Source organism: Mus caroli, chromosome 3, assembly GCF_900094665.2.
Source record: "Mus caroli chromosome 3, CAROLI_EIJ_v1.1, whole genome shotgun sequence".
Classification (NCBI taxonomy): domain Eukaryota; kingdom Metazoa; phylum Chordata; class Mammalia; order Rodentia; family Muridae; genus Mus; species Mus caroli.
In genome coordinates, this window is record NC_034572.1 from 123,975,088 (window position 1) to 124,001,100 (window position 26,013).

General features: G+C 41.9%; 1 protein-coding gene across 4 annotated transcripts in view; it reads left to right on the top strand.

The window, feature by feature from the left end:
• Col25a1 (collagen type XXV alpha 1 chain) overlaps positions 1–26,013 on the top strand; it is a 410,366-nt gene that overhangs the window by 189,219 nt on the left and 195,134 nt on the right. For all 4 annotated transcript variants that reach the window (XM_021157594.1, XM_021157596.1, XM_029474968.1 and 1 more), the window contains exons 3-4: positions 17,391–17,435; positions 19,405–19,412. In XM_021157594.1, coding sequence (XP_021013253.1) covers positions 17,391–17,435; positions 19,405–19,412 — 53 coding nt within the window. The remainder of the gene's footprint in view (positions 1–17,390; positions 17,436–19,404; positions 19,413–26,013) is intronic.

Sequence of the window (26,013 nt, forward strand, 5' to 3'; positions counted from 1 at the left end):
GGTTCCTAATGGTTTCCTCTACTGGGAGCCAGTTTTTTCAAAAAAAAACTTTTTTTTTTTTTTTTTTTTTTTTTTTTTTGGTTTATTCATCATTTGCATCCGTTGCTTGTGTAAGATCAATTAGAGAGACCTAGTGGCCTGTCTCTCTCTCTTTCTCATGAGGAGACTCAGATAAATCACATTTAGAGGGAATCGCCCCTTGCTGCTAGAGACAGGATTAGAATATAGCTCTATAGGTTAGAATATAGCTCTATAGGTTAGAATATAGCTCTATAGGTGCCAACCTGGAGCTCTTGCTGAGTTTGTTTGTTCTTTAACTCTTCAGTCACTGCATAGGAATGTGTCTGATTCGCCTCAGCACAGTTACAAGTAAACTTGCTTCTGACAACTTGGCAACTTTTAAGACCTTGGGTGTGTTTTCACCGCTGTCTCTCTTCTCCTCTTCTTTCCCTTCCTGCCTTTTCCTTTGCCTGTCATGAATGATAAATCTGTTGCGAGTGCTGCTTGCCTAGACTAAATATCCTGCTCACTCACTACAGGCGCTTCCATGGTGCGTTTGTCTTTTCTTTATGATCCAAGTGTTCTATTGAGTTTGGGAGGCGTCTTTAATACGTCGTCGTCAGGCTTTGGGGAAAGGACAGGGCAGGTGTCCACCTGTGAAAAAGCAATAATAGGGGGGATTACTTTCTTAAATCCAGCATGGGGCTTGCTGTGCTGGCCAGCATCCAAGCTACTGAAGTCCTCCACAGCTGGCCCCGGGGAGCCCCCGAAAGCAGCAGGTACAGGCCCCCGAGTGCTTCTGGGTGTTGAGTAGAAGAGTGGGAGGTGGACTTGGAAGCTCGGGTCTTGGATTTGGCATTCCTTTTGTGAACCCAGATAAAGTGTGTGCAATGGTGGTTCGTCCTCTACCCTAGGGCCTTTGGTTTTGAGATTGGCTGCTCCACTCAGTTTTCCAAGACTCTGTTGAGCTGACTGGGGCAGGTTTTCACCTCCTTAATCCCCTTTCTTCCACCTCTTTCTTCCATTCCCCTTTGCTTCTTTTCCTCCTTAAATCATTACCATAATCTTGGCTTCAGGACAATCAGCATCCGCCAAAGGCCGTCTCACGGGGCAAGATTACTTTCATGTGTGGCCTAAACATAGAGCACAAACTACTCCCTGGAAAAGGAAACAAAACCTTTGCCCTAGAGCGTGAAGAATACATTCTCCTGTAAAGAAACTATTCTGCCGTGCTTTCCCCATGTCCTAAATGGCCGTCAGTGAAACCAAATAGATGTTCCTGTCTGGCACGAAAACTGCCCACTGGGGAGAAGAAACCTACACCATGGTTCTAATTTTAGACTGCTGTAAAGATCAAAATATTTCCACTTTTTTTAAAGTCTAAAACCCAAAGACTTGGACTATGTTTGAGTTGAAAGAGTCCCAATTAAAGCTGGCAAGGTAGCTCAATGGGTGGGGGCAGAGGACTTGCCACTCGCCGAATGGATGTGCTCGGAAGGTGCGGACATTTGAAAGATGCACAGTCTAAAAACGTCCTACTCTTATGAACTATAATGTGGCAAGTGGGTGCCTGGCAGGGCCACGCCAAGATGTCCCCCTAAGAAATTATGCCATGCAACAGATCTGGTAAAAGGGAGTTTATTTGGGGGGAAGGAAGGGAGGTGAGGACCTGGAGAAGGGATGGAGGCAGAGGAGTGGACATGGAGACAGGCAGATAGGAGCTGAGCCATGATGGCAGAGAAGAGGATGGGGACAGAGAAGGCCAGCTGGGAACATATGGGAACAGAGAGAACTGGAGTGGTGAGCAATCCTTTTATATACATAGCCAAGCCTGGGACACCTGACAGCAGCAGTGGGTGATGACATTCGCCATTGCTAGGTCCCTGGGAGAAGCCTGGTGGAATCGCCTGTAAGCTAACAGCTACTAGAGTGAGTCACGTGAAAAGATTTTCATGTTTTTGTTTGTTTCCTTGTTTTTTGTCTGTTTTTGTTTTTTGTTTGTTTGTTTGTTTTATTTTGGGGACAAGGTCTTACAATGTAGCCCTGCCTATTATGGAACTCCCCATGTAGACCAGGCTGGCCTCATATGCATAGAGATCCACCTGTTTCTCCTTCCTGAGTGCTGGGATTTAAGGTGTACAGAACCACACCTGAGCCAGCCCCCAAAGCTTCTTTTCACATTAGTGTTTGTGTGCTCACAGGATGGTCTCATGCAAACTTTGTTACTCTACAGGCAAGGAGCAAGAGCAAGAGGAAGAGCCCAGATGCTCAGAGCTTTCTTGGGATTGGTGGTTCAGTGTTACTGTGTGTCTATGTGAAAGCCAAAGAAATCCTAAATGCTACACCTGTGTGTAGGGACATTCTCAGAAGGAACCATAAGGAGTGTGTAAGAATAAAAATAACTCTGCTTGAAAAACATCAAAATGACATGATGCACTCAGCTGTCTTTTAAATTCATTCTTTTATGGATACATATTCACAAACTAGCAATATGCCTTCATTTCCCTTGACTGTGGGGCTCAGAGATAAATCAGGTCAGCTCCTTGCCCTCAGTTGTATGAGAACAATAGCTGGAAACAGATTTGTAAATAAACAATCACAGTGTGATGTTTTGAGAATTCCAGTGAAGATGACGATAGAAAATGGTGGTATCTTGAATTATTCCCACATAGTACATTATGGTTACCAATGGACCATGGACATCATAAGACAGGCTGAAGGTTGGGAGTTTGATAGATGCTTTGATGCACTAAACACTCCTTTTAGTCCTTGTTAGGCATAAAGATCCAGAAGTCTCCAGGAAAGTGGCAAGATGGCTCAAAACATGAAAGACAGCACCCCAATTAAGGTGATTAGGGGGCATACATGAAGTATAGTGTCTGAGGAGGGACCATTAGGTGATAGTGTTCTCACACTGCCTAACAACCAGTGCTCCAGTGATGACTTGGGGCACATCTGTGTTTGGTATTCGTTCATTTACTCCATTTAAAAATGAGTGTTTAGAGGCTGGGGAAATAGTTCAGAGAGTAGAGCTCTTGCTGTGTACGTGTGAAGATTAGAACCCATCTAAAAGAGCTGCATGTGGTGGTGTGCACCTGTAATTCCAGAGTAGTAAGGAGACTGGGGAGGCTGGCAGCACTCAGTGGCCTAGCCTAACCTGTTTGGAGGACTCCAGGTCAATGAGAGACCTCGTGGATGACTTTAGAGAAGGGATGTTACCATTGACCTTTGGCCTCCACATTTATACACATACACACACACACACACACACTCACATGCATGCATGCACACACACACACACACACACACACACACACACACACACACACACACGGGAATCCAGATACTTCTGTCATACAATTCTAGGTTGCTGCTTATTTTAGCTTCACTGAGTAAGACTCTGCAGCTGTCACTGAGCCTAGCTTCAGATGATGTGAGCGTCACCCTAGGGCAGGTGGAACATGTAAAGGAGACTTTGACAGGATTCTGCTCAGCTCGAGGCTCTGAGTTTACATGACTGACAGCACATGCGGCCTTCCACACCTCTACCCATACTACAAAGGCTAGTAAGGGACTGCTTTTGATCTGACCAAATTGCAGTTCATCGTTGATTGCTGCTGTGAAGTTAAAATAGGAAATCCTGCCAAACTGACTCCTAATCTGTCATCTTAAAGAATCCCTTGTCAGTCATAGCTCAGTACCTGGCCCCAGTGGCCAAACTGGAGAGAGGCTTTAAATAAAAATGAAAGTTATTTAATAGTTATCTGGACATGGTTGCTTCTAAATTAGCATTCAGTATTTGGTTACTCTTTGTCATAGAAGAATGAGTACAATTCATGGACTTTAGTTTTTAAACAGACACACATGTTGATAAAGCATGTAAAGGACGTTATCAGCCTTTGGATATCATTTGGGTTACAGCGGCGATGTTCCATAGCACACTAAACACAGCAAAATACACATGGCAGTCAGTTCATTACATTGTCCTAGAACATGAAGTTACCCTGCTGGATTATATTGCTGACCAAAGGCTGCCTGTTGCTTGTCACAACTTGAGATTCAATTGAATGCAAGCATCCCTGCCTCCTCAGAGCCTCCCACTTCTCCATGAGGGAGCAGAATGTGTAGCAAGATCAAACAACTGGGCTTCGAGGTTGCATGTGCCCAGGGAGAATGACGGGGCTCCAGAGGGATTTGTGTGCCTGCAATCATAGCCTAGGCACTTCCCCTCCTCAATCCCTTTGGAATTTCTCAGCTGCAGCCATCAGTCCGAGGGCTTGGAAGAGCCCACAGGAAGCACAGAGAATCACGCCTGCTCATTACCACTCCCTACTTCTTGCTACAGTTCTGAGGATCCAATGGAATTGTGAGCTCTGGCTGACTTTCTTTCCCCTGCATTGGACACTCCACTGTCCCACTTGTACCCTCCTCCCCTTGCCTCAAGCACTGGCTACCATTATTTTGCTTGTAGAGTTAAGGACCTGCCCATTTGCTGGCAAATCCTCTGTCTTAACTGACATTCCTTGTGAATATACTTGCTGAACCTTGGGTTGCTAGTCTTGTGAGCTCTAGAGAGCGAAAGTGTGGTCATTTAGTGAGGAAATGTGTTTTGTTTCTCAAAGAATCATGGTGTTTGAAGGTCACACGAAGTTCTGGGCAGAGTTCTTCCATGTTGCAGATAATATGTATAAGAGTCTATAAAACTTAACAATAGCGAGGTGCACAGAGTCTGGTTTTCTAGCCACGATCCTCCTGTTTCCTTATTTCAAAGATGGCTCAGATCAACATTCTTGGTGGGAATTCTGATACAAGGTACCATGTGTCAGTAAGTAGAAGTACATGAGAAGATTTCATGGATTGAAGTTTGTCAATAGAAAGACATAAGTAACCCCAGTAGATTTGGACTCAGTTTTAAGGTTTGTTGTTGCAGACTGGCTATAATATTATTACCTCGTTATTCTCTGCTCTCTGGGTAGAACTTCGTAACCACATTCGAGATACTGGCCTCTAGCTGCTCTATGTGTCAAATACAAAAACTAGTGTCCTCTAACAGATGCATTTTTAACTCCAAACGCGGGTGCATCTCATCTTACAAAAAGGAACACACTCTGCAGAGGATTTACCTGGTATTAGAACGCTGCAATCCCCACTGCTTCCAAGGGGAACACCTGGTGATTGCGTCCATAACAGAAAGAAGTTTTGCTGCCTCTCCAGTGCCTATGGGTAGTCATTTCTTCTCTGAGGCTCTAATGTAGAGACTATCCTTGCCTTTTGACTCTGCCTATTTGCCCCACACATCCATCCAAGTGTATGAGTTTGATTTGCTGCGTGACATATTACTTCTGATTTTGTTCTCACCTTTTATCACCACGTGCCTTGGCTTCTGTGGGAGACTCATAATTGACCTTCCTGCCCAGTTAGTTTTTCCACCGCATGGCTTTCTTGAGGTCATCGTCTGGCTAGGCAATATTTATTTCCTTCCTGTTACCTCCTGGAGAATCTCCTAACATCTTCAACTTGAAGGCTTCAGGAGCCTGGGCCAACTGTACTTTCCCGGCCCCATTTCAGATGTAAAGCCTCCCTTGGAGACTACATGGTGAGCCTAAGTGGGTTAAGAAGGTTTGGTTTTGCCTTACTTCATACTGTCTCATCTCTTTCCATACTGCTTTTGAGTCAAATGAGGCTGTCTGCCTCTCTGCTGGGCTGCTTCCCCTCTGTCTGGGAGTGACTACCATATAACCACTGTCATTGGCAGTGTGACACAGTTAAATATAGGCTAATGTTATTCTTTCCATCTTCCCAGGAAGACGGAAGCTAAATATTCATATGCAGTTCTAATAGCATGAGCCACTCATTCTTTGACTTCAGATGTTTTAATAGTCCAGAATTGCTTTAGATATGCCCACGTTTATCTTCGCATAACATATTCAGAGAACAATCACTTTCAGGCATGTGTCTAGAGGATTTAATATATTCATAGTAGTCCTTCCTCATTCTAGTATTAACAACTGACTTCAAAGCATACCAACAGAACTTAACAATTCCATAATAATGATTGTGTAATGAGGTGGATGCTCACAGGAGATGACTGAACCTGATTAGGCCATATATACTCACAAATATGCATGCGGATAGAATATAGGTCATGTCAAAATGGATTAAAAATCTCAATTTCTTCATTTTCATTACCATTCAAATAGAGATAAGGATAAAAGAAAAGTATATATGACAATGTAGTCTATTGAGCAGATGTTACACAATAAATCTTCGTTTAGGAAACTTACTTTATGTATGCCCCCTTATCACCTTAATTGGGGTGTCATCTTTCATGTTTTAAAATACACGTATTGAGCCTACATGTTTACCAATCTAGTAGGCAGGGTAAACCTGGGAGAGTGGGGCCTAAAAATGAGGTGGACTAAAGTCTCTTGAGATAGTCAACTTTATTCCAAGCATCAGATAATTTGTACTGTGAGAGTTAAGCCGAATCTCCTGACTTAAGTGTGTATTCCTAAGGACAGGCTGCACATGTCAGAAACCATGGTTTTGCACAGAGGCCTGTGAATATCAACAGCCTGGAGTAAACTCAGTCCTATCCACTCCGTCTGGGAAGACCACAACAGTCATCCCAGGAACAGGTCTGTGTCTGAAGGAACAGAGGTCATGGGACTCTTGCCTTGTTTTCCTACAAGCATTCAGAATTCTCACGTGACTCCATTCTTCGACTGGGTTACAACACCTACCTATTGTTAAACAAACAAACAGACAGACAGACAGACAGACAGACAGACAGAAAACCAGGAGAGATAAAACAGATACATCACAGCTGCTATTGTAGTTACTGTTTTTTTTTTCCCCCTCAAATACCACAGGGCGTCATAGTCCAACGACCTCGTTAAAACCATTTCAATTTATAGGATTGTCTTGTGATAATCAAAGACTTCAAATCACCATCTCTCTCCATTGCCTATCTGGTTCATTCTTTCTGTTCACAAATCCTTAAAATATTTGTCAGCCAACACCGATTCCACTAAAAACATGTAATCTAAAAAGTTCATTTAATGATTTTTTTTTCTGTGAGCTTGGTAACTAATCTTTAATAGACATGTGACCACCCTTGTTAGGTGGCACCTAAACTTACAAAGATGCACACCTTGTTTCTGCTCCTATGCCCTGATGTCTTGCTGCTCTCTTCCCTGCAAGTAGAAGCTGTTAAAAACTCTGTCATGATAAATCCCCTATAGGATCATGGGGCACAACTCCCTAGGACCATAATAATGGTTGTGGGGGGGGACAGAATAATAGAAATAACAAGCTGTTCTCTGACAGTTCCCATTCCAGTCACTGAACTTCAGGATCACACAGTCTACACCACCATATTTATTATCTTAAATACTAAACACAGCAACAGTGTACTGGAGTTCCACTTCTAGATGGAAAGAATCTATGTTAAAGCCTTAGACATTTGCTTGCCCTGAGCTTAGAAATACCTTTCTTCTATTGCTTGTACAATAGTATGTTCTTCCGAGTTTCCGGTTGGTGTGTGTGTCTGTGTATCTGTATATGTGTGTGTGTGTGTGTAGGTATGTGTGTAGGTATGTAGCTATAAGTAGCTATAGGAATAGCTTGTGGGAAGCCTAGGTAAGATTCAGACCTGAGCAACAGCTCAGAAATCATAGTCAGCCTCTCATAGGGAAGGTGGGAGAGCTACACTTGCTGCACTTCCGCTGTGTCCCCTGCGTTTATTTAAAACATTACAAATGACTTTTATTAATCCCTTCTTTCTTGAAAATGATCAGGTAAAGCAAGAGTCTGATAGCTTTTGTGAAAGGAATAAAAATGTCCTTTGCCAAGAAAGGCATCAATGCTGCTTCAGAATTCGCCCAGTAAGTGTTTTCTGGAATAACTGCTCCATTTTCTTCTAGAACAGTGACTTTTAATCTGTTTTTGGATACTCTCCCAAGGATGTATTGTTGTTTTGCATTTAAAGGCTAAATCTGTATTTAGCCTCTCAGTTGACGTTAGATGGTCTACTGTTAGTGAATCTATGCTTATTTGGCACTGAAGAGAGTTCTTTTCCTCTCTTACTCCCTTCCAGTGATCACGTTTGTTTGATGGAGGTAGGCTGGGGCTGGGAGTGGGTCAAGCAATCAGACCCGGGATTTGGTATATGAAGAGCAAGCACTCTGCCACTCAACTATGCTCCCATTCATTAAAAAAGCAAAAACAACAACAACAATGACAAAAAAAACCAAAACAAATAAACCAAAATAAATCTTCATTCAGTGAACATAATTTCTAAATGTTTTCTAGGTTTTAGGAATTTTATATGGACTTACCAAATTTTTCCTATAAAAGTTTGGAAATAACACTTTAAAAAAAAACCCACAAAATTAAAAGTTGCTATATTTTACTTTGAAAAGTTCTCTAGGCACTTTGAAGAAACAGCTTTTATAGTTGTAAAGGGCCATTACTGTAGCTGCTCACAACTTATTACAAAACATCCGATCTTCTTAGGACATGGAAATAGGAGCTTTGTGGCGCCCTGTTTGTTGTTTATGACTGAAGGGCAGCCCGTTGCTGTGATTCATACTCTAATCCTAGCATTTCCAAGGTTGAGGTAAGAGGATGGGTGCTTGTAACCAGCCTAGGCTCTGTAGCAAATCCCAGGCCAGATTGTGTAGTCAGACTCGATCTCAAATAAAAATTAAGCAAAACTACCATATAGTACAGAGAACAATTTCACTGGCAGGTTGTTGACTTATATACTTTTATTAGTCTAACTGGGTATAAGAATGGAGCCCTTGAAGCATTTTTTGAGGTTATCTCTTGCATTTTAAGAAAAAAGATACTTCTCCAATTTCTAGAACAGACTCACTGTCTTTTAATATATCCTGGCATTGAGGGTTTAGTGTAATGGCAGAATGCTTGCCTGTAGTGTACAAGGTGAAGATTAATCCTTGACACTCAACCCCAGAACATTTTGTCCAGATGAATTAACAAGTACGTACTGCATATCTGAATACTTGAGTTATGGGACTCCACTCTATCTTTCAATTATGCCTATATTACAGTCACCTTTCCTTTATGGATTATTGTCCAAAAAAAGGTTAGAAGCTTGAGGGAATTTGAAACAGAACAACACACATGAGAGATAAATAAGCCTGGATTCCATAAGGCAGAAGACACATTGGTGGGGCCAAACTGTGGAAAAGAGAGCTCATGAATAATATAAGAGAACTGTTTGTTTACAAATTTTACCTGCCCTGAAGTGAAGCTAACACATACCAAACAGACCGTGTACTATTCTTTCCAAGCTTAATGAAGCAAGCAGCTCTGGGCCAATTGCTAGAGGTGACCTTTGACTCCTTATCCACAGTGATGGGGACTAAGAATAAACCTCAATAGCCAGCCTCCAAGATACAAGGCGATAACGTGAAGCATCCTGGGAAGTTTCTGCTCCCTGCAGCCAACTTCTCAGTCTGTGGAGTGTGGCTTTAACAGTGAGCCATGACAGGACAAGTCACAGCACCAAGTGTGGATGCAGGACCCTTGTCTGCCATGGGGAAACCTGTACAGGACACATAGTATACTACGGATTTTTATAAACCTGCTTTAGCTGATTAAGTTGCAACCAGGGTGCCCTGGTTTTCAAACACAGTATGGAACTATTTGAGTTGTATGTGAGCTCCTGGGTCTGTTGTAACAGAGACATGTTATGATCATAGAGGGAATACATTTTTAGTCGGGATTCTTCCTTCAGCCATTTGCTGTATAAACTTCTTGATTCTAACTGTGGAATGAAAAGTTTGGGGCCACCGTTGAAGGAATTCAAGGCACCAAGTGAGCAAGCATGAGAGGCTTGTGGGAAAGCTTTGGAAACTGGTTTGTGACTATTTGCAAGGTTAATGCAAAGATCCGAAGGTAACCCTGATTTAGCCTACGGAGGATGAAGAGGGTGGATCAAGCAGGATAGCCCACCATCTCCTCTGTGTACAGGCAGATGCTTCCCAACCAACAGCCAGCTGCAGCTACCAGAGTCCTGGTCCAGGGGACTGTGCCTGGAGGGTTATCCCGGCACATGCCTATATCTCCTGCAGGTCTCCCTATCCCCATGAGATTGTGCCAAGAGGCCTTCTGCATCTGTGTGGTGCTTCATGCTTGTTTTCTCTGTGACCAGTGGCTCTGTCTCCAGCTCTTTGCTTTTACATCTCTATTTATCTACCTGTAGAAATTTAAATAAGAGCATCTATTTGTGGGTTGTTTGCCCACAGACAGTGTTCAAGGTAGTTTTTTTCCTATGTTTCCTCTAATGTACTTAAAGAATACCCAAGCTCCCAGAAATTACACTTCTAAGATATACGTGTTTATAAGAGGTAAAAAAAATTTTATAAAGTATAAATAAAGCCATGTGGAAATGTCTTCTTAGAGTACCGAGAAAGATTTCTTAAGCTTCATTTTGAAACACTGATAGGAGAGGAGAGGAAATACATATATATATATATATATACATATATATATGTGTGTATATATATATATATATATATATATATATATATATGTGTGTGTGTGTGTGTGTGTGTGTGTGTGTGTGTCAGATTAGACAAGTTTGGTAAATTCATGAAATGAGAGTGTCTGGCTGCCTCCAGCAATCTCCTACCCTCAAAGCACATGAAGACACAGAGACATCTCTAGACTCACATCTAACAGCACACTCCCAGTGCCCATTAGGAGTGTTCAAATCATATTAGTCTTGTGGTCTTAAGGTTTCTTTTTGTTTTGTTTTGTGGGCCAGTGTCTTAGTTAAGGTTTCTTTTTATTTTGTTTTGTTTTTTTAAGACAGGGTTTCTCTGTATAGCCCTGGCTGTCCTGGAACTCACTCTGTAGACCAGGCTGGCCTTGAACTCAGAAATCCACCTACCTCTGCCTCCTGAGTACTGAAATTAAAGGCATGCGTCACCACTGCCTGGCTTAGTTAAGGTTTCTGTTGCTGTGATAAAGCACCATAACCAAAATCAACTTGGGGGAGAAAAGACTTATTTGGCTTAGACTTCCTTACCACTGTTGATCATAGAAGGAAGTAAGAACAGGAACTCAAACAGGTACGGGGAGGCAGGAGCAGATGCAGAGGCCATGGAGGGGTATTATGTACTGTGGCTCGCTCAGCCTGCTTTCTTATTTAACAATGGACTGCACCCTCCCACATCAATCATGTTTTAAGAAAATGCCCTGCAGGCTTGCCCAGAGCCAGATCTTATGGAAGCAGGCCAGCCAGAAAAATTGACTTGTTCTGAGGGGCTTTGCTGTGAAAGTCACAAGCTGGGTCTGTCCACAGCTGAGTGTCTACTAGCTGGCTTAAAAAGCATTAGCTTACGGCTGTCTTTTAAAAGCCAATTTCTGTCTTGTCTCTGTCTATTATAGTTTTGCAAAGACAGTAAGATCTTCCCAAGGCCTGAGTTGTATTCATTGTCCCGAATCTACTAGTCCTGAAGAATAATCACTCTTTGTTGTCTCCCTTTGTTTATTTGCCTCCTTCCTCATTTCATGAAGTCCCTGCTTGGAGATTTCCCTGGCTTTGTCTCTGTCTCTTCTCAGTCATATTCTTGAAACCAGTTCCTTTAGCAGAGACTTGTCTTTCTGTCAATAGAAGTCACTGAAAACTCACTTGCGAGGCCCTCACCAAACTCAGTAAATAAGCATCCTTTTCCAGAGTCTGTCTTTGTTCTTCCATCTCCTGCTTGGCTGGCTTGTCATTTCTCCATGTGGAATGGAAATGGCTACTAGTTTTTAAAACTATTTCAATCAAGACAAATGAACGGGAGTCAGTTTCTTGAGTATGTGTTGTTGATTAAAATGAGAAGCACGATATGAGTTAATTTAGTAATTCAAGAAATCCACAGGATTGCTACTTTATTATCACTTTCCAGTCTTGACATTTTTTTTTTTACTTAAGAATTTCATACCTGGGCTGGAGAGATGGCTCCACAGTTAAGAGCATTGACTGCTTTTCCAGAGGTCCTGAGTTCAAATCGCAGCAACCACATGGTGGCTCACAACCATCTTCAATGGGGTCTGATGCCCTCTTCTGGTGTGTCTGAAGAGAGCAATGGTGAATACATAAAATATTAAAAAACTTTAAAAAATAATCTCATACCTTCCTACAGTGAAATATGATCCTATCTAACACCCATTTTTGCTCCAACTCCCTGAGTATCCCCGATCATGTCCCTCTCAATGGGGCATTTTAAAAAAAATAACCCATTAAGTCTAGTTAGAGCTGCCTATAAGTACATGGGTATGAGCCACTTGCTGGAGCGTGAGAAACACGTGAATCAGTTGCCACATCTCCAATAAAGAATGATTCTTTCTCCCAGAACCTATCCGTAGCTGATAGCTTCTCAGTAAGGGTGGGGTCTGGGCATTGTCTGCCCCACCTTGTTCCCTCTGTGCTAGATTTGATCTGGCTTGAGCCTGTGCAGGTCTTGTGCTGGCAACCACAGTTGCGGAAGGTTCATTATTTCAGCAGCTGTCAGGCCCAGAACACATTTACTCCACCTCACCCTCCGGTTCTTAAAATTTCTCCATTTCTTCTTTCACAATGTTCCCCAAGCAGTGGTGATACTAGAGTTCATATGAACCTCCCAGTTTTAGGGCTAAGCAGTCAGTTTCTTACTGACTTCTGTTCACTGCAAAAAGCTGAGAGCAGGCAATGCCTGTGGGTATAAACATACATAGTTAGAAGGTATTTTGGCGGCACAGGGATTCAGCAAGATAACAATAGCAGATCCTATCCTAGTGCCTAGGTCTTCAGCCTTAGGAATTCCTCTGAGTCATGGGCTTCTGATCAGAATTATAGTACTAGGTACAGACCTCTTCTCCTGGGTGGTATGTCTCAGATCCAATCAGAAAGTGGTTAATTAACCCATAATCGGTGTGTCACTCTAGTATCAGTTGACACAGTAAATATTGTAGCACGCAGGGTCCAGCACTGGGTAAGACCATTGCCTTCTTCTTCTCCCCAACAGTCTGCTCAGCACCTTCCAGTACGGGGAAAGCTAGCCCAGCATGGAGCAAGCTTCCTGCTCAGTTAAACATGGATGTCTCTGAATCCAAAGCCTGTGATGTCTCCAGCAGTCGGGTCTTACCTTGCAGTTCTTGTGGATGACCAACAGCAATGTCTGTAGCCTGTGTTGTGTTGGAGACCTCCAGGGCTTCCTGACAAATTCCTTATAGAGAGCTTTCCCACACCTGGATTCTTAACCTCTCACCACATCAAAACTGAACACCCAATCGCGAGCAAACATGACCTCAACATGAGATGTGATACCCAGAAATTTCTAGAAGGAAAAGTAGGGAGCAAACATCAAGTTATAGGCATGGGTCAGAAGTGCTCTGAATAAGATTCCAATAGCAAAGAAAGTAAGACCCAACAGCTGGCAAAGGAGATCTTGGGAAACCAAAATGCTGTGAGCAGCAAATGAAGTAGTGCAATGAACAAACAGACAGGCAGCCTGCAGGACTCATCTGACAACACGGTCAGTCTCTAAAATACACAAAGACTAAAAAAAAAAAAAAAAGCCAAAGTAAACAGTAAGAAGACAATAATCCAATTTAAAGATGGGCTATTTAACTAAAAAAAAAAAGGTTTCAAAGAAGAAATACAAATGCTAAGGAATGCTGTAGAGAGTGTTCAATCTCATTAACCAAAAGTGAGATGAAGATTAAAACTTTTCAGCATTCTGCCTCACCTTAGCCACCATGGCCATCATCGTGAACACAAATGACACTAGATGCTGGTGTGGATGTTGGGAAAGAGGAACTGTTTGGTATGAGTGTGACCCACGGCAGCCACTTTAGAAATCACTCTGGAGTTTCTCAAAAGCTAGAGATGGAGCTAGCCAATGACCCAACTGAGCCATCCTGAGCCAATGCACAAGAGTCTTTATATCCTACACTAGAGACACGTGTACATGCACAGTTGTTACTGTTCTGGTCACACAGCAGCTAGCAACACAGTCAACCTAGACTCTCATCAATAGATGAATGTGGCACATTTACAGGGTGAACTATGGCTCAACCACGAAGAAAAACAAAATCATGAAATTTGTAGGGAGGTAGGTGGAATTGGGGGGTGGGGGGTGGGGAGATAGTGAAGTAAGTCAGGCCCAGAAAGACAAATACTGTGTGTTCCCTCTCATTTATAGATCCTACTGCCAAATATTTTATTTTGTGTATTTAACTTGGAGCAGGAGTTGAGACCAGGAATCTAGAGAGGGGCCTGTTTTGAGTTTTGTTGTTGTTTATTTGTTTGTTGGTTTGTTTTTGAGGGGGTGTAAATGTTAAGGGAGGAAGCTAGTTGACTCCAGGAAAAATGACAGTAGGGCGGTAGAAATGGGGCAGAAAGGCTTAGACAGGGAAGGGTGTGGGATAGAGGAAAATAAAGGACAGGGCTAACCCAAAGGAAGTGGGCACAAAAACCCAATGTGCTCCTGTCTCTGTAGTAGCATGTGAAGGCAATGCAATCTTTTTCCAGTTGTGGAATGATTGAATGCATGCAAGAAGGAAGCAGATGGGCAGTAAAGAGTGCTGACACATTTAACATGGTGGAGGTGGGGCTAAGGGGAGAAGAGGGTATGGTAAGGAGTGGGTTAGCTAAAACTAGGAATAGATGAAGAAGACGTATGGAAACCTGGTTATTAGGCTCATTTCAAAAAAAAAATTAACATTAACAACAAAAGAGTTTGAACAGAATTACCCTGCATGGGTGGACAAAGTCACTAGCTTTTATCAACTCTTCTCTCTCTGTCTCTGTCTCTGTCTCTGTCTCTGTCTCTGTCTCTGTCTCTGTCTCTGTCTCTGTCTCTCTGTCTCTTTCCAAGGGTTTCTCTATGTAACCTGGGTATCCTGAAACTGGATCTGTAGACCAGGATGGCCTTGAACTCACAGAGTTCTGGGATTAAAGGTGTGTGCTATCTCCCCAAGTCTTGTCATCTCTTACCCAGGGGTTTTGATGAGAAGAGAGGTTTCTCATCCATTCATCTCTTCCATTTTGTTTTTCATGTTTGGTTTTGATCCTAAATTTAGAGGCAAGGCCCAGAGTTCTCATCTGTACCTCGAACTTCTTCAAACTTTGGCTCACTCTTTGTCAGCAAGATACCTAGACATGGCTGAGGAGGACTTTGTGCAGTTCATTGGTTCACTAACGTTATGTTGGAAGTGACTCGCTATAGATGTCTGCTTCCAGTTGTCATTATAATTTACTCTTCTTCAAGCCAGTGTTTTTTTCTAGGTTTAACATATTTAAACTCTCACCTTAAAACTTAGTTTGGCCTCACCATCTCTCAAGTATTGTGATATTCTTCAAAAGCCCTGTTATCTTCAATGTATGCCATCTTGCAAATGCCTTCTGCCCCATTACCTTCTGTTCCACAGTTTCTGTGGCATTTGATTGGTTTCTGGATTTGTGATTGAATATTCGAGGAAGACATGTTCAGAAATAGTGTCACTCTGCTTTGGGGGTTTCTCCGGAAGGTAGCGCTGCTTCATTCTTATCCCTTTTCTTTCAAGGCTATTTTTTTTTTTTTAGTTTAGTTTAGATTCTCTTTAAAATACTTAGTAAAACTATTGTTTTAACTTCATGTTTTAACTTCAACTTTACTGTTTTAAGGGAACATCTTCATGGAGAAAAGAAAATAAGTTAATTCCTAGTGAATAAATAATTGTTATTTATTTGTAAGTGAACAACAGTTCGTCAGGATGCCTCAGACTATAGACTCTGGTATCTCCGGTGGTGTCTCCTTCCCTGTGAATATTCATATGTCTCTTCTGTGAATTTAAATGTGTATTTTTCTTGTTTGTCAGTTGAAACGTACTCAATTTCTAGAGCTCCTAAGTTCCCTGCTTATATATATATATAGTTTCTTCTTTTCAAAGGTGGTTTCTAAAGTTAACCATGTCTATCACAAGTGAGCTTGCTAGGTTTCCTTGGTTTAGTGACTTTATACTACAAAGGTCTGATTTCTAATCTTAAAGGAGAGTTACAAATATCGGAGTATTGATTGCATGATTTGGGGCAAGTCTATAAGTTTATATTTTCCTATATAGTAAGGCCCTACCACGTGTATTTACTTATTTAATTTTTCTGTCCTAATCTTTGAAAATGCCTTGAGTGTGCATGGGATTCTCTCTTTGTTCCAAGATACAGAAAGAAATCCAAAAGCCTACTAACACTTTGGGTTTTGCTTATAAAGCTGGGTCTCCTAATATCTTCAACTGATATCATTGCTTATTTATTTATTTTATTTATACCCTGCTATCAACACAGATGGCCATACTTCTCCTGCTTGAGTCTGGGGGGGGGGGGCTGGGTGGCCCACCAGTGTTCCCACCGCTCATGGTGGTGTCTATTCGTAGCTGATAACTCTGACTTGTGGTGACAGTCGGCCGTGTCCCTGGAACTTTCCAGAGTTTAAAAGTCATCAGCTCCACTCAGCAGTTCATGCCTCAGCAGCAGGCAGCTCTGTGTTTTCCTTGGCTTTTTCTCCCAGCAAGACTTAGAAGCCCTCAGTACTCATTGTGGGCTGATTGCTCTCTTCCATTCACTTGAGCCATAATTCACTGGAAGCTATTTTCACCCAAGGAAATGCAGACAGAAGCTGTGTAATTGAGAACAATGTCTTCAAGTGCAAATGGCTAGAATTTGATGCAGTGAGTCTGATGTCCTTATAGGCAACTCACTGAAGTAAAAGAATGTTTGATTTCTTTTTCTTTTTCTTTTCTTTCTTTTTTTTTTTTTGACCTTTGAATGGCATCATCATTAAGGCTAACTGTTCATTAAGTGATAATGATCTTGTCTCTGTAGAAAAAAATAGACTTAAAATTATGACCATGAATTTATCTGAGTGATAATCACTGAATTCCATTATATTCACATTTAACAGAAATAATCTAAGCTGTATTCTTCTTTGTGTATGTTTTTAGTTGATTGCTATCCAAATACATTCAGAAAAATCATGTTGAACCTGACTGAAGAGAAACAATAGTTATATAGATTTGTTTCTTATAATTTGAGGCCTTCAGAAAATAAATAAGGCATTTCAACTGCTGGCTTAGCAAATCTGTTCTGTATTGATGGTATATAAATGGGATGAACAGAAATTCTGACTCTTAAGCATGTTTGAGTAGATAGTTGTTTCAACCAGCTTTGGGGGTGAGATGGAATAGAGCTTAGCTTTGCTGAAGCAGGAGAGTAGCAATCTTCATCAACAACATCTGGTCCCTTTCATGGAGCTGGTGGTGAAAAACAGTGAACAAAGTCTTAGGAATTGTGTAGCAACCCTTATACAACTGGAAAACATGAAATATGCTACAAAGTATCTTTTATATTTCAGGTCCTCCAGGGAAACGAGGGAAGAGAGGCCGACGAGGAGAATCTGGTGAGTGTCTGCCTTCTGCTACTCAAGTTCTGGTGTAGTAGTTGTGTTTATTCCCATTAATTAATAGTGATAGTTGCCTATTGGAAGGTGTGTGCAAGTTTGACACTTTTATTATATACCTTGAATTTAAGGGCAAATCCTTATTACAACAAACACTTAAGAAAGGAGCATTGGGAAACATTGTTCATTAGGGTTTAACATTACCCCCAGCTCCCAGGTTTTAGCTGCTTGTTGATCAAGGTCAACCCTTCTGTCCTGCATTCCTTAGTGCAGCTCTCATCCATATGTGGTATAGCAGCATCACTCTGTGTCCTCCCTGGGGTGGCCAGCATGGGGTTATTTATCTGTCTCAGCACACTCACAAAAACATTTTGGAAAGCTGTTATTTTAATGAACTGACACACTGTGTCATACTGCTTGCTGTGCAGTTCTTAACGGCTGTGGGAGGGGCTCCTGGTACAGCCTCAGAGCTTCAGTGGTGAGAGTGGCATCATTGATCAGTCTGGAGTTTCCACATTGTCACTGAGGAAGTAATGGGTCAGCTGACTCCAAGCCAGGGCTATTGCAATCCTTTGTCCTGGCTCCCACTCCAAGTTTGTGGGCCGAGTTCCTATAGGTAAAGTGAAATAGCAAAGGCCACATGAAGATACGTTTGTAACCACGATATAACAATAAGAGAGGTAGGTTACTATTCTTGCTCTCGGAAGTTTGAAATTTCAAAAGTGCCAATATCCAGATGGCTTCTTAAGAGAGCATCAGTTCTTTTCATGGTGACTTCAGCATGCTCTGAAATGGGATCTCCCACTATCTAATGGTAGAACTTACCAGTAGTTAAGACAATCACTGGCCAAGTGTTGAAGTAGTAGAACCCCAGCTTGTCCTGCTGTGGGCAGAATCTAGGACATCTCATTTTCCCTTGCCCTTTCAAAATAGATGGCAAAGTCAAAGGAATTGTGAAAATTCACCAACTGGGGAGGATGGTTGCCGAGTGCTTAGTGTTCTCAAGGGCTGTCCATAAGCCTCTCTGCATGTAGATGGCTGGAAACTTGGGTGGGTATCCCTTCATAAAGGACAGAGGTCACAATAGAGGCTTTACTCGTGTCCTTTAAAAACAGAATGTTTAGGTTAGCATGTGGGGTAACCAGGCTCATTATCACATCTTTATGCATATGTGTTTAGGATCATTATTCACATTTGCCCGCCCCGTGCTTCCTCCTCCAACTGGTTCCCTCTCTCCCCACTCCCAAGAAGTTTTGAGAGAAAAGAAATGACAAAATATTGTTGCCAGATAATCACAAAAATGATCTTTTGTCAAAAGAAATTAAGGGGGAAGAAGAAACTTGTGTGCTTATGTGAAGTCCTACAGAGATAACCCCACCTCCCCACTGCCTGGTTACATAGAAGGTGGTGTTTGGAGCATATGGTATGTAAAATACAGGGATGGTCTCGGTTTCTGCCTGTGTTCTGCTTTAAAGAAAGCCATAGAGACACTAGGACTGAGCTCTTATGCATTGGCAGAAACGGTGAAGGAAGGACATTCCTCAAGGAACAAGTGTGAGGCCTTGCTGATTCAAGTGTTTATCAAGCTCGGCTCTCTGCAATGATCCATCAAAAGCAACCGAGGTTCTCCTGACTCATAGGCTTGTATGTGTTACACAGTTTTCTTTCAAGTTGGTGGACCTCTCAGCTTCACTTGAACAGGCTTTGGAGAATCTGAAAGTTTGTCCAAATTCTGTGACAATTTGGCTATAAATTCATTTGTTTTGTCATCTCAAAGGTCTATGATTTAACGAAATCTCTGGGTTCCGAGTCTCCTCTGTGTTCTTAGGGTTGTGATGATGATGATGGTGATGATGATGGTGGTGGTGATGATGATTTATCTGTTAGTTAATTTTAACATTCATAGTCACTAATTTCTCTTTCTTTCTCTTTTTCATCTCTCCCCTCACTGCCCGCTCCTGCCACACAGGTCCTCCTGTAAGTATTATCTGATGGTTTGGGCTCTTTACATTAATCAGTATCCATGTATGTTAAAACCTTATAAAAACCAAAAATATGGATGAAAGTTCATATAGGAAAAGGTGACTAACCTTTTATAAATGTTTAAGTGTGGAAAGTTCTTCCTTTATTGCACAATTAGGTGTCATGTGCTATACTAGAATGCAGTGATGGCGGCAGGCTTTAGTTTTTATGCTGTCACACACTGATTACTCCCCCGAGACTTTGGGATAACATAGGAAGTTTCTGGCTTTGAGACTGTTTCCTGGAATTCTGAGGTTTCTTTTGCGAGCAAGTCTCCAATGTATCTCACACTTCTCTCTTCGTGCATTTAAACTTGTATCTGAGCTATTTGGATTTGCTGGTCCAGGTCCGCCAAATGTGGATGGCAACATGATCATGGAATTGATACCCCCTGTGCGCCGCACTAAGGCCAGTCCTCTCTCCTTAGGCAGAGCTCCCTTTGAAGTCTGCTGGAGCCTTGCCTGCACTAGGAGCCCAAGGCAGGGCCCTTAGAGAGTTTGTGCTCCTGTCTTTCCTTGAGTAGGTCATAGCTGCAGCGTTCCAGTCTGCTTTGCACTCCCAGGAATAGATTATCTTGTCAGCTCTGAGCTCAATGTGTTTTTGAGTAATATCCTGGATATCTGCTGTCTGCCCCCAGTGTTTATAGTATGTACCCGCCCTTTTCAGTAGCAATGGTCCTTAGCCTTGAGCTAGTTTCCCATCCCAGATAGCCAGTTTGCTGCAGGTTCTGCACATTCTCCATTGCTGGTTTCTCTGAGGCCAGCATAGTCCAGGGAGAGGGATTAGCACAGGCTTGTTGACTTGATCAGAGGAAGCTTTGGCTTCAAAATACCTTCCGCCGTCTTCCTGCCACGTTCAAGGATGGGTCATGAATCATGCTTGTAGTGATCTTGCCTCTGTGACTGACTCATCTGCTCTTGCCTAACATTAGGCAGACAGCACGCCCAGGATCTAGAAGCCTTTGCTCCCTGCTTTCATATTTAAGCGTCTGTCTTTAAAACTCAAAACAAAACATGGCTGCCCCAGAGGAAAGGCTCAAGGTCACAAGGGGTTACCGAGAACCCTATTCAAGGCATCTCTCTGTGCAGTTTGTATTTGCCATACAGACTAAGAAATTAATTCTTATGTCTGCACGACAGTGACCTTCACGATGCAAGGATTTCCTCTGAGTCATTAAAACAACAAGTAGGCATATTACCTATGTTTTCAAGCTATCTCTTAGCCCAGATTTTCTGCTAAGAGATTGTGTGTGCCTTGTTGTATATAAAGAAAAAAAAAAAAGACCGGATTAAGCCTCAACTAATTGGTGTAGAATAGTCTAGGCTCTTTGTCCATAAAATTCCGTTTTTGTTCATAGCAGCCCTCTGACATTACAAGCTCCATTTCCAACGATGAAAGTAACATTTGTAGAGGTTAATTCCATAAGGCGACACAGCTAATGGCTTGTGACATTAAAATCCAGTTAAGATACATTCCCACTTTAGGTAATTTCAGCTTTTTTACTTTATTCTTTATGAATTCTAAGTGTGTTATAACACGTACCGCTGTTATACAAGTTAGGCAGCCCATGGTTAAATCACATCCCCTGGCGTAAACAATCATGCACAAATAAAATCTTGGTCATTCGATGTAAAATGGCCACCTTGTAAAGCAAGCATGGCCCCCACTCTACCTTGACTTCATTTCAAACACGTTGTGATGAGGATAACAGATCACATCAGAGAAATGCTGTGGTCGTGTGTTTTCATGCCAAGGAGAAGGTAATGCAGAGTGTATCCATGAAGAGCAGATAAGAAGCCAGTTGTAAGAGTAGCCAGTTGTAAGAGTTTAAGTGAGAGACGTCTCCCCTGGGCTCAGGCATTTAAACACTTGTGCCCCGTTGGTGGCGCTCCTTGAGAAGTTAAGGAGGTCCAGCCTTGGTGGAGGGAGCCCGAATGCTGCTGTTGTCTGCCATGCATCCCACCATCACAAACTCTTCCAAAGTAAACCTCTTCCACAAACTACTTTGGGCCATGGTGTTTTATCACAGCAATTGAGAAGTAACTGCTGCTCTAGTAGTTGCAAGAAAGGCAAGAAAATATGTAGACCATGTAGCTGGGTTTTTTTATACAATGGAGCTGTACCTTGTTACTTATGCTGTGCCTGGGGCTCTTTGGGTAAAATTATCTCATAATGAAATCCTGTTGAGCCTCCCATCCGGGATTTTTAAGAGGTGTGTGACTCCTTCTAATTTTGTTTTAGAATAGGTAGCTTTATATGCAGTTTCTATGGCATTGCTTATAACTTAGTAAATACAAATGAATGATGCATTGTTATGATTAGATAAACTTACTAACACTGTATCTACAGACAGTATCCAATTATTGGCAAATTTAATGTCTGGTGATCTTATTTTTTCTATTTTAAGCATCATTTTTTTTTATTTTATATGTAGCTTTTCTTTTCATTCTTTTTCATCAACTGAAGTGCGACAGTTCATGCGAACCTATTTTTAGGTTTTATTCCCTACTTCGGGTCATTAAAATACGCTCAGCTATCTCCATGAGTAAGAAACTAGTTCCTATGCAGATATTAAGGTGTGTTACTATTTTAGCCACAAGTGCCTTTGCCTTCATTCTGTATTTGTCATGTAGTTATTACATGTACTTATTACACAGGTAGTGTGATAAGTTGATAACCTTGTTTCTTCTGGGCAACCATTGGCACAAAACCTATAACGAGGTAGTTTTCCAGAAGTCTTTCTTGCTGACCTCCTGAGATGCTGTGCCTCTTATGGACAGGGTACTGTGATATAGCCTGGCAGCCTGTTGGGCATCTTCTCCTTCAGAAGTACTCAGTATAAAGGACAGCAGTGGGTACACTGCAGTGATCCACAAAATAGTGCCTGGCCCAGGGAAGGTTGACATAGCTCATTGTCTCTTGTTCTTGCTAAAACTCACCTGTTTCTTGTTACTGCCTTACAGTAATCTTCTCAGGATTAAAAGAACAAAATAAAAAAAAAAACAGTTAATGATAAATTTTATCAACTTTCCACTCAAATCTTTACTTAATATATTTTGGGAAACTTGGATGTATCACACTAGAATGTGTGGATATACGTAATTACATGCTTCAGAGAAGATTCTATATTTTTGTGTATTGAAGTCATTTATAGTTTAAAACTTGAAATGAAGCCTGAATTAGATCTCACATATCAATTTACTCAACAGTAAGCTGTTAAGCCTTAAACCATTTTCACACACACAAAAAAAAAACATTTATAAACAGCTGGAATGGAGCAGTCTGTGATTATAAATGTCTGATTTTATGATTATGAATCTGTCCGTTTCTCTGTCTACCTTTATTCTCACGAAGGTCACGTGCTTTGAAATCTATCTCTACTAAACTCTTTGTGGATGGCTTAGGCATCTAGCTCTGATATTACAACTGTATTCACTCAAGGGATGTGCCTGACCATTGTGAAATGTACCACTATGAATTGTACTTTCTGTTTTGGACAGCTTGTGTGTGTATGTGTGTCAACCTAAATGCTCATGAACGGAGGTCAGAGGTTGACATGAGATATCTTCTTCAGTTGAAATTCACCTTGGATTTTGTGATAGGGTTGCCACTGCACCCGGTGCTCACCAATTTGACTAGGTTAGCTACCCATTGAGCTACCCATCTGTCCCCACTCCCTCCCACCCTTAGGCCTGACTTTTCTGTGTGTGTTGGGGAATCTAAACTCTGATCTTTGCAGCTGAACCATCTCTCTAGCCCCTGCTTTGTGTATTTAACATACAAACACACACACACACACACACACACACACTTCGATATAAATTTGTAAAATAACTTCAGGATTTTAAAAGGAGCAGATGTCCCCCCTTTGTTTTATAGTCTATCCTTCTGTCCAAAAGGAAGTTCAATTCAAGTATTCACAGGTCAGAGAATCAAGCAGGTCTAATAACTGTAGCCAGAGGAAGAGCCAGGAGATCCGTGGTGACTGGCTTTTTCACTTGTATGGGTCCACCAAGCCCAATAATTACGCATGACTGACAGAGATATGATGTTTTTGTTGGTAGCTCGAACCCTCAGAGGTGTGAAATCCGATGCTCTTGCACAGCCTGTCTTGTTCCATCCACCTTCTGCAATTGTCAACTCGGTTTGAACATTAGAATCTTGTTGACAGACGAGCAAAGCAGACTGAGCCAAGCTAAGCTTGCCGTGCTGGTTCTGTGCTGGATGAATTAGGGGAAGAAATCTCCACAGAACTGTAAGATGCTAGACTCTGACATCTTTACTTCATAATGAAGAAACAACTTGGGATTTTTTCACCCAGAAGTAATTCTTTTCCAGACACAAGTACACGGGATAGCAACCACTTGTGTTTTGCCATCTCATGTATCAATTCCCCTGTTGCCTCTATGACCAAGACTGACCAAACCCATTTTACAAAGGAAGAACTTAGGGGCTCGGCCTGTTAGGTAATTTGTCCTAGAGTGTATTTATCAATTAAGAGGCAGAAGTATAACTTCAACCCAGGTTTATCTCTCCTCAAAGCTCATTTCCCTCCATGTTTCCCAAGGATATTGGCCAAGTTGGGTTTTCTCGTCCCTGCCTTCTGTGTAGGAAGCATCATCATTGTGTCTCTGCCTTTGTGTGTCTGCCAATCATGCTACGTTCTCTGGAGTTATCTGTGAGCCTTGACACTTCCGTATATTCCTTGCTAATGCCATTTGGTTAATGTAAACTTTCATGTGATGTAAATAGCCTCAGGTGGAAGCAATCCCCCCCCCCAAAAAAAGGTAAGCTTTACCTCTTGCATCAAGGAAATTAGGAAAATACATTTATTACGTTTTTCAGAAAATGTTCTTCTCTGTCTTTGTAACCATCCTGGTTAATTTAAAAAATATTGTGTCTCTTTAAGACTTTGAGTGTACATTTGAGTATGTAGGGTATTAGTCTCTTTTTCTGTTGCTGTGACACCAAGTCTGACAAAAGCAACTTACCAGTGTGGTGGCTTTTTTCAGCTCTTGGTTGATGGGCGCAGTCCATCATTGTAGGAGAAGTCACAAGCAGCAGGAGCTTTAGCCGGATTGCATCAGCAGTTAGGAAGCAGAGACATTGGTGTGTCTTTACACTTCAATTAAGGCAATCCAGATTAATACCACCACCACCCCTTGAATGCTTGGTCCATAGCCCACACCCCATGCAAGTCTAGATCCTGTCAAAATGACAGTGACCTAGCCATCACCTTGAGTGACTGTTCTTCCTCTAATACTCTTGATGGCTGAAGATAAAACCATTTGTCCTGAAGGTATCAGCATCAAATATCTAGATAGCTAGATAGCAACCATAACATTCACTGTAGCAATCCAAAAGAACATGAACCCGGACAATTTGTGTTTAAAAGCTTCTCATGGGTAGAGTTAGAAGAATGGCAATGGGATGCCATGCTAGGTGGCTTATTTTGTGCCTTAGTTAGGGTTTCTGTTGCTGATATAAAACACCATGGCCCAAATCAACTTGGAGAGGAAAGGGATTCTTTTATCTTATAACTTTTAGTCCATAATCCAGGAAAATCAAGACAGGAGCTCAAAGTAGAAACCTGGAGGCAGGAACTGATGCAGAGACCATGGAGGGTGCTGCTTACTGGCTTTCTCCTCAATATCAAGAAACCTACTTTAGAATTAACTGTGCTTGCAAAGCAGCCCAGACATATTTTGGATGTAATATTTTAATTTAATTTAATTTAATTTTTTACTTATTCATCATACATCCCACTCATTGTCTCTTCCCAGTCACCCTTCCCACACTCTTTCCTCCTCCTCCTCCTCTGAGTGGCTGCCCCCCACCCCCACCCCAGAGCCCCAGGTATCCGTCTACCCTGGCACTTCAGGTCTCTACAAGGCTAGGCACTTCCTCCCCTATTGAGGCCAGACAAGGCAGCCCAACTAGAACTTATCCCACATAGAGTCATCAGCTGTTGGCACAGCTCCTGCTCCAGTTGTTCAGAAGCCACATGAAGACCAAGCTGCTCACAGCATTGGCGATATGGAATCTAAAGAGGCCACCTCCTGTAGCCAGGCAGGAACAATAGAGATACCCAGTGGAGCAAAAGAGATAATAACCCACCCACAAAACTTTCAACCCAAAATGTATCCTGTCTATAAGAAATTGATGTAACAGTTTTATAAGACTGAATTGATGATTTGTGTAATTGCCATTCTCCCATGAGTGGTTAAGCATTCATAATACCTAGAAGCACACACACACACACACACACACACATTAAGGGGATCCCAGGGCCTTCATTCTCCAAAGCAGCTACTGAAAACTGTTGTGCTTGCCCTGCACAAAGACTGACACAGGCCCTGTTTCTGATTTCATGGACTCAAAGAAACACTTACCACCACTACCACACACATTTGACCAAAGTTAACCAAACGCAGTATTAATATTTTCCATGGGACTCTAATCTGGAAATACTCTGCTTTCATTAAATTAACTTCAATTTTCTCCCAGGTAGAATTAAGACAAAATTTCAGAGTATGAATTCTGGTGTTCTGGGTTT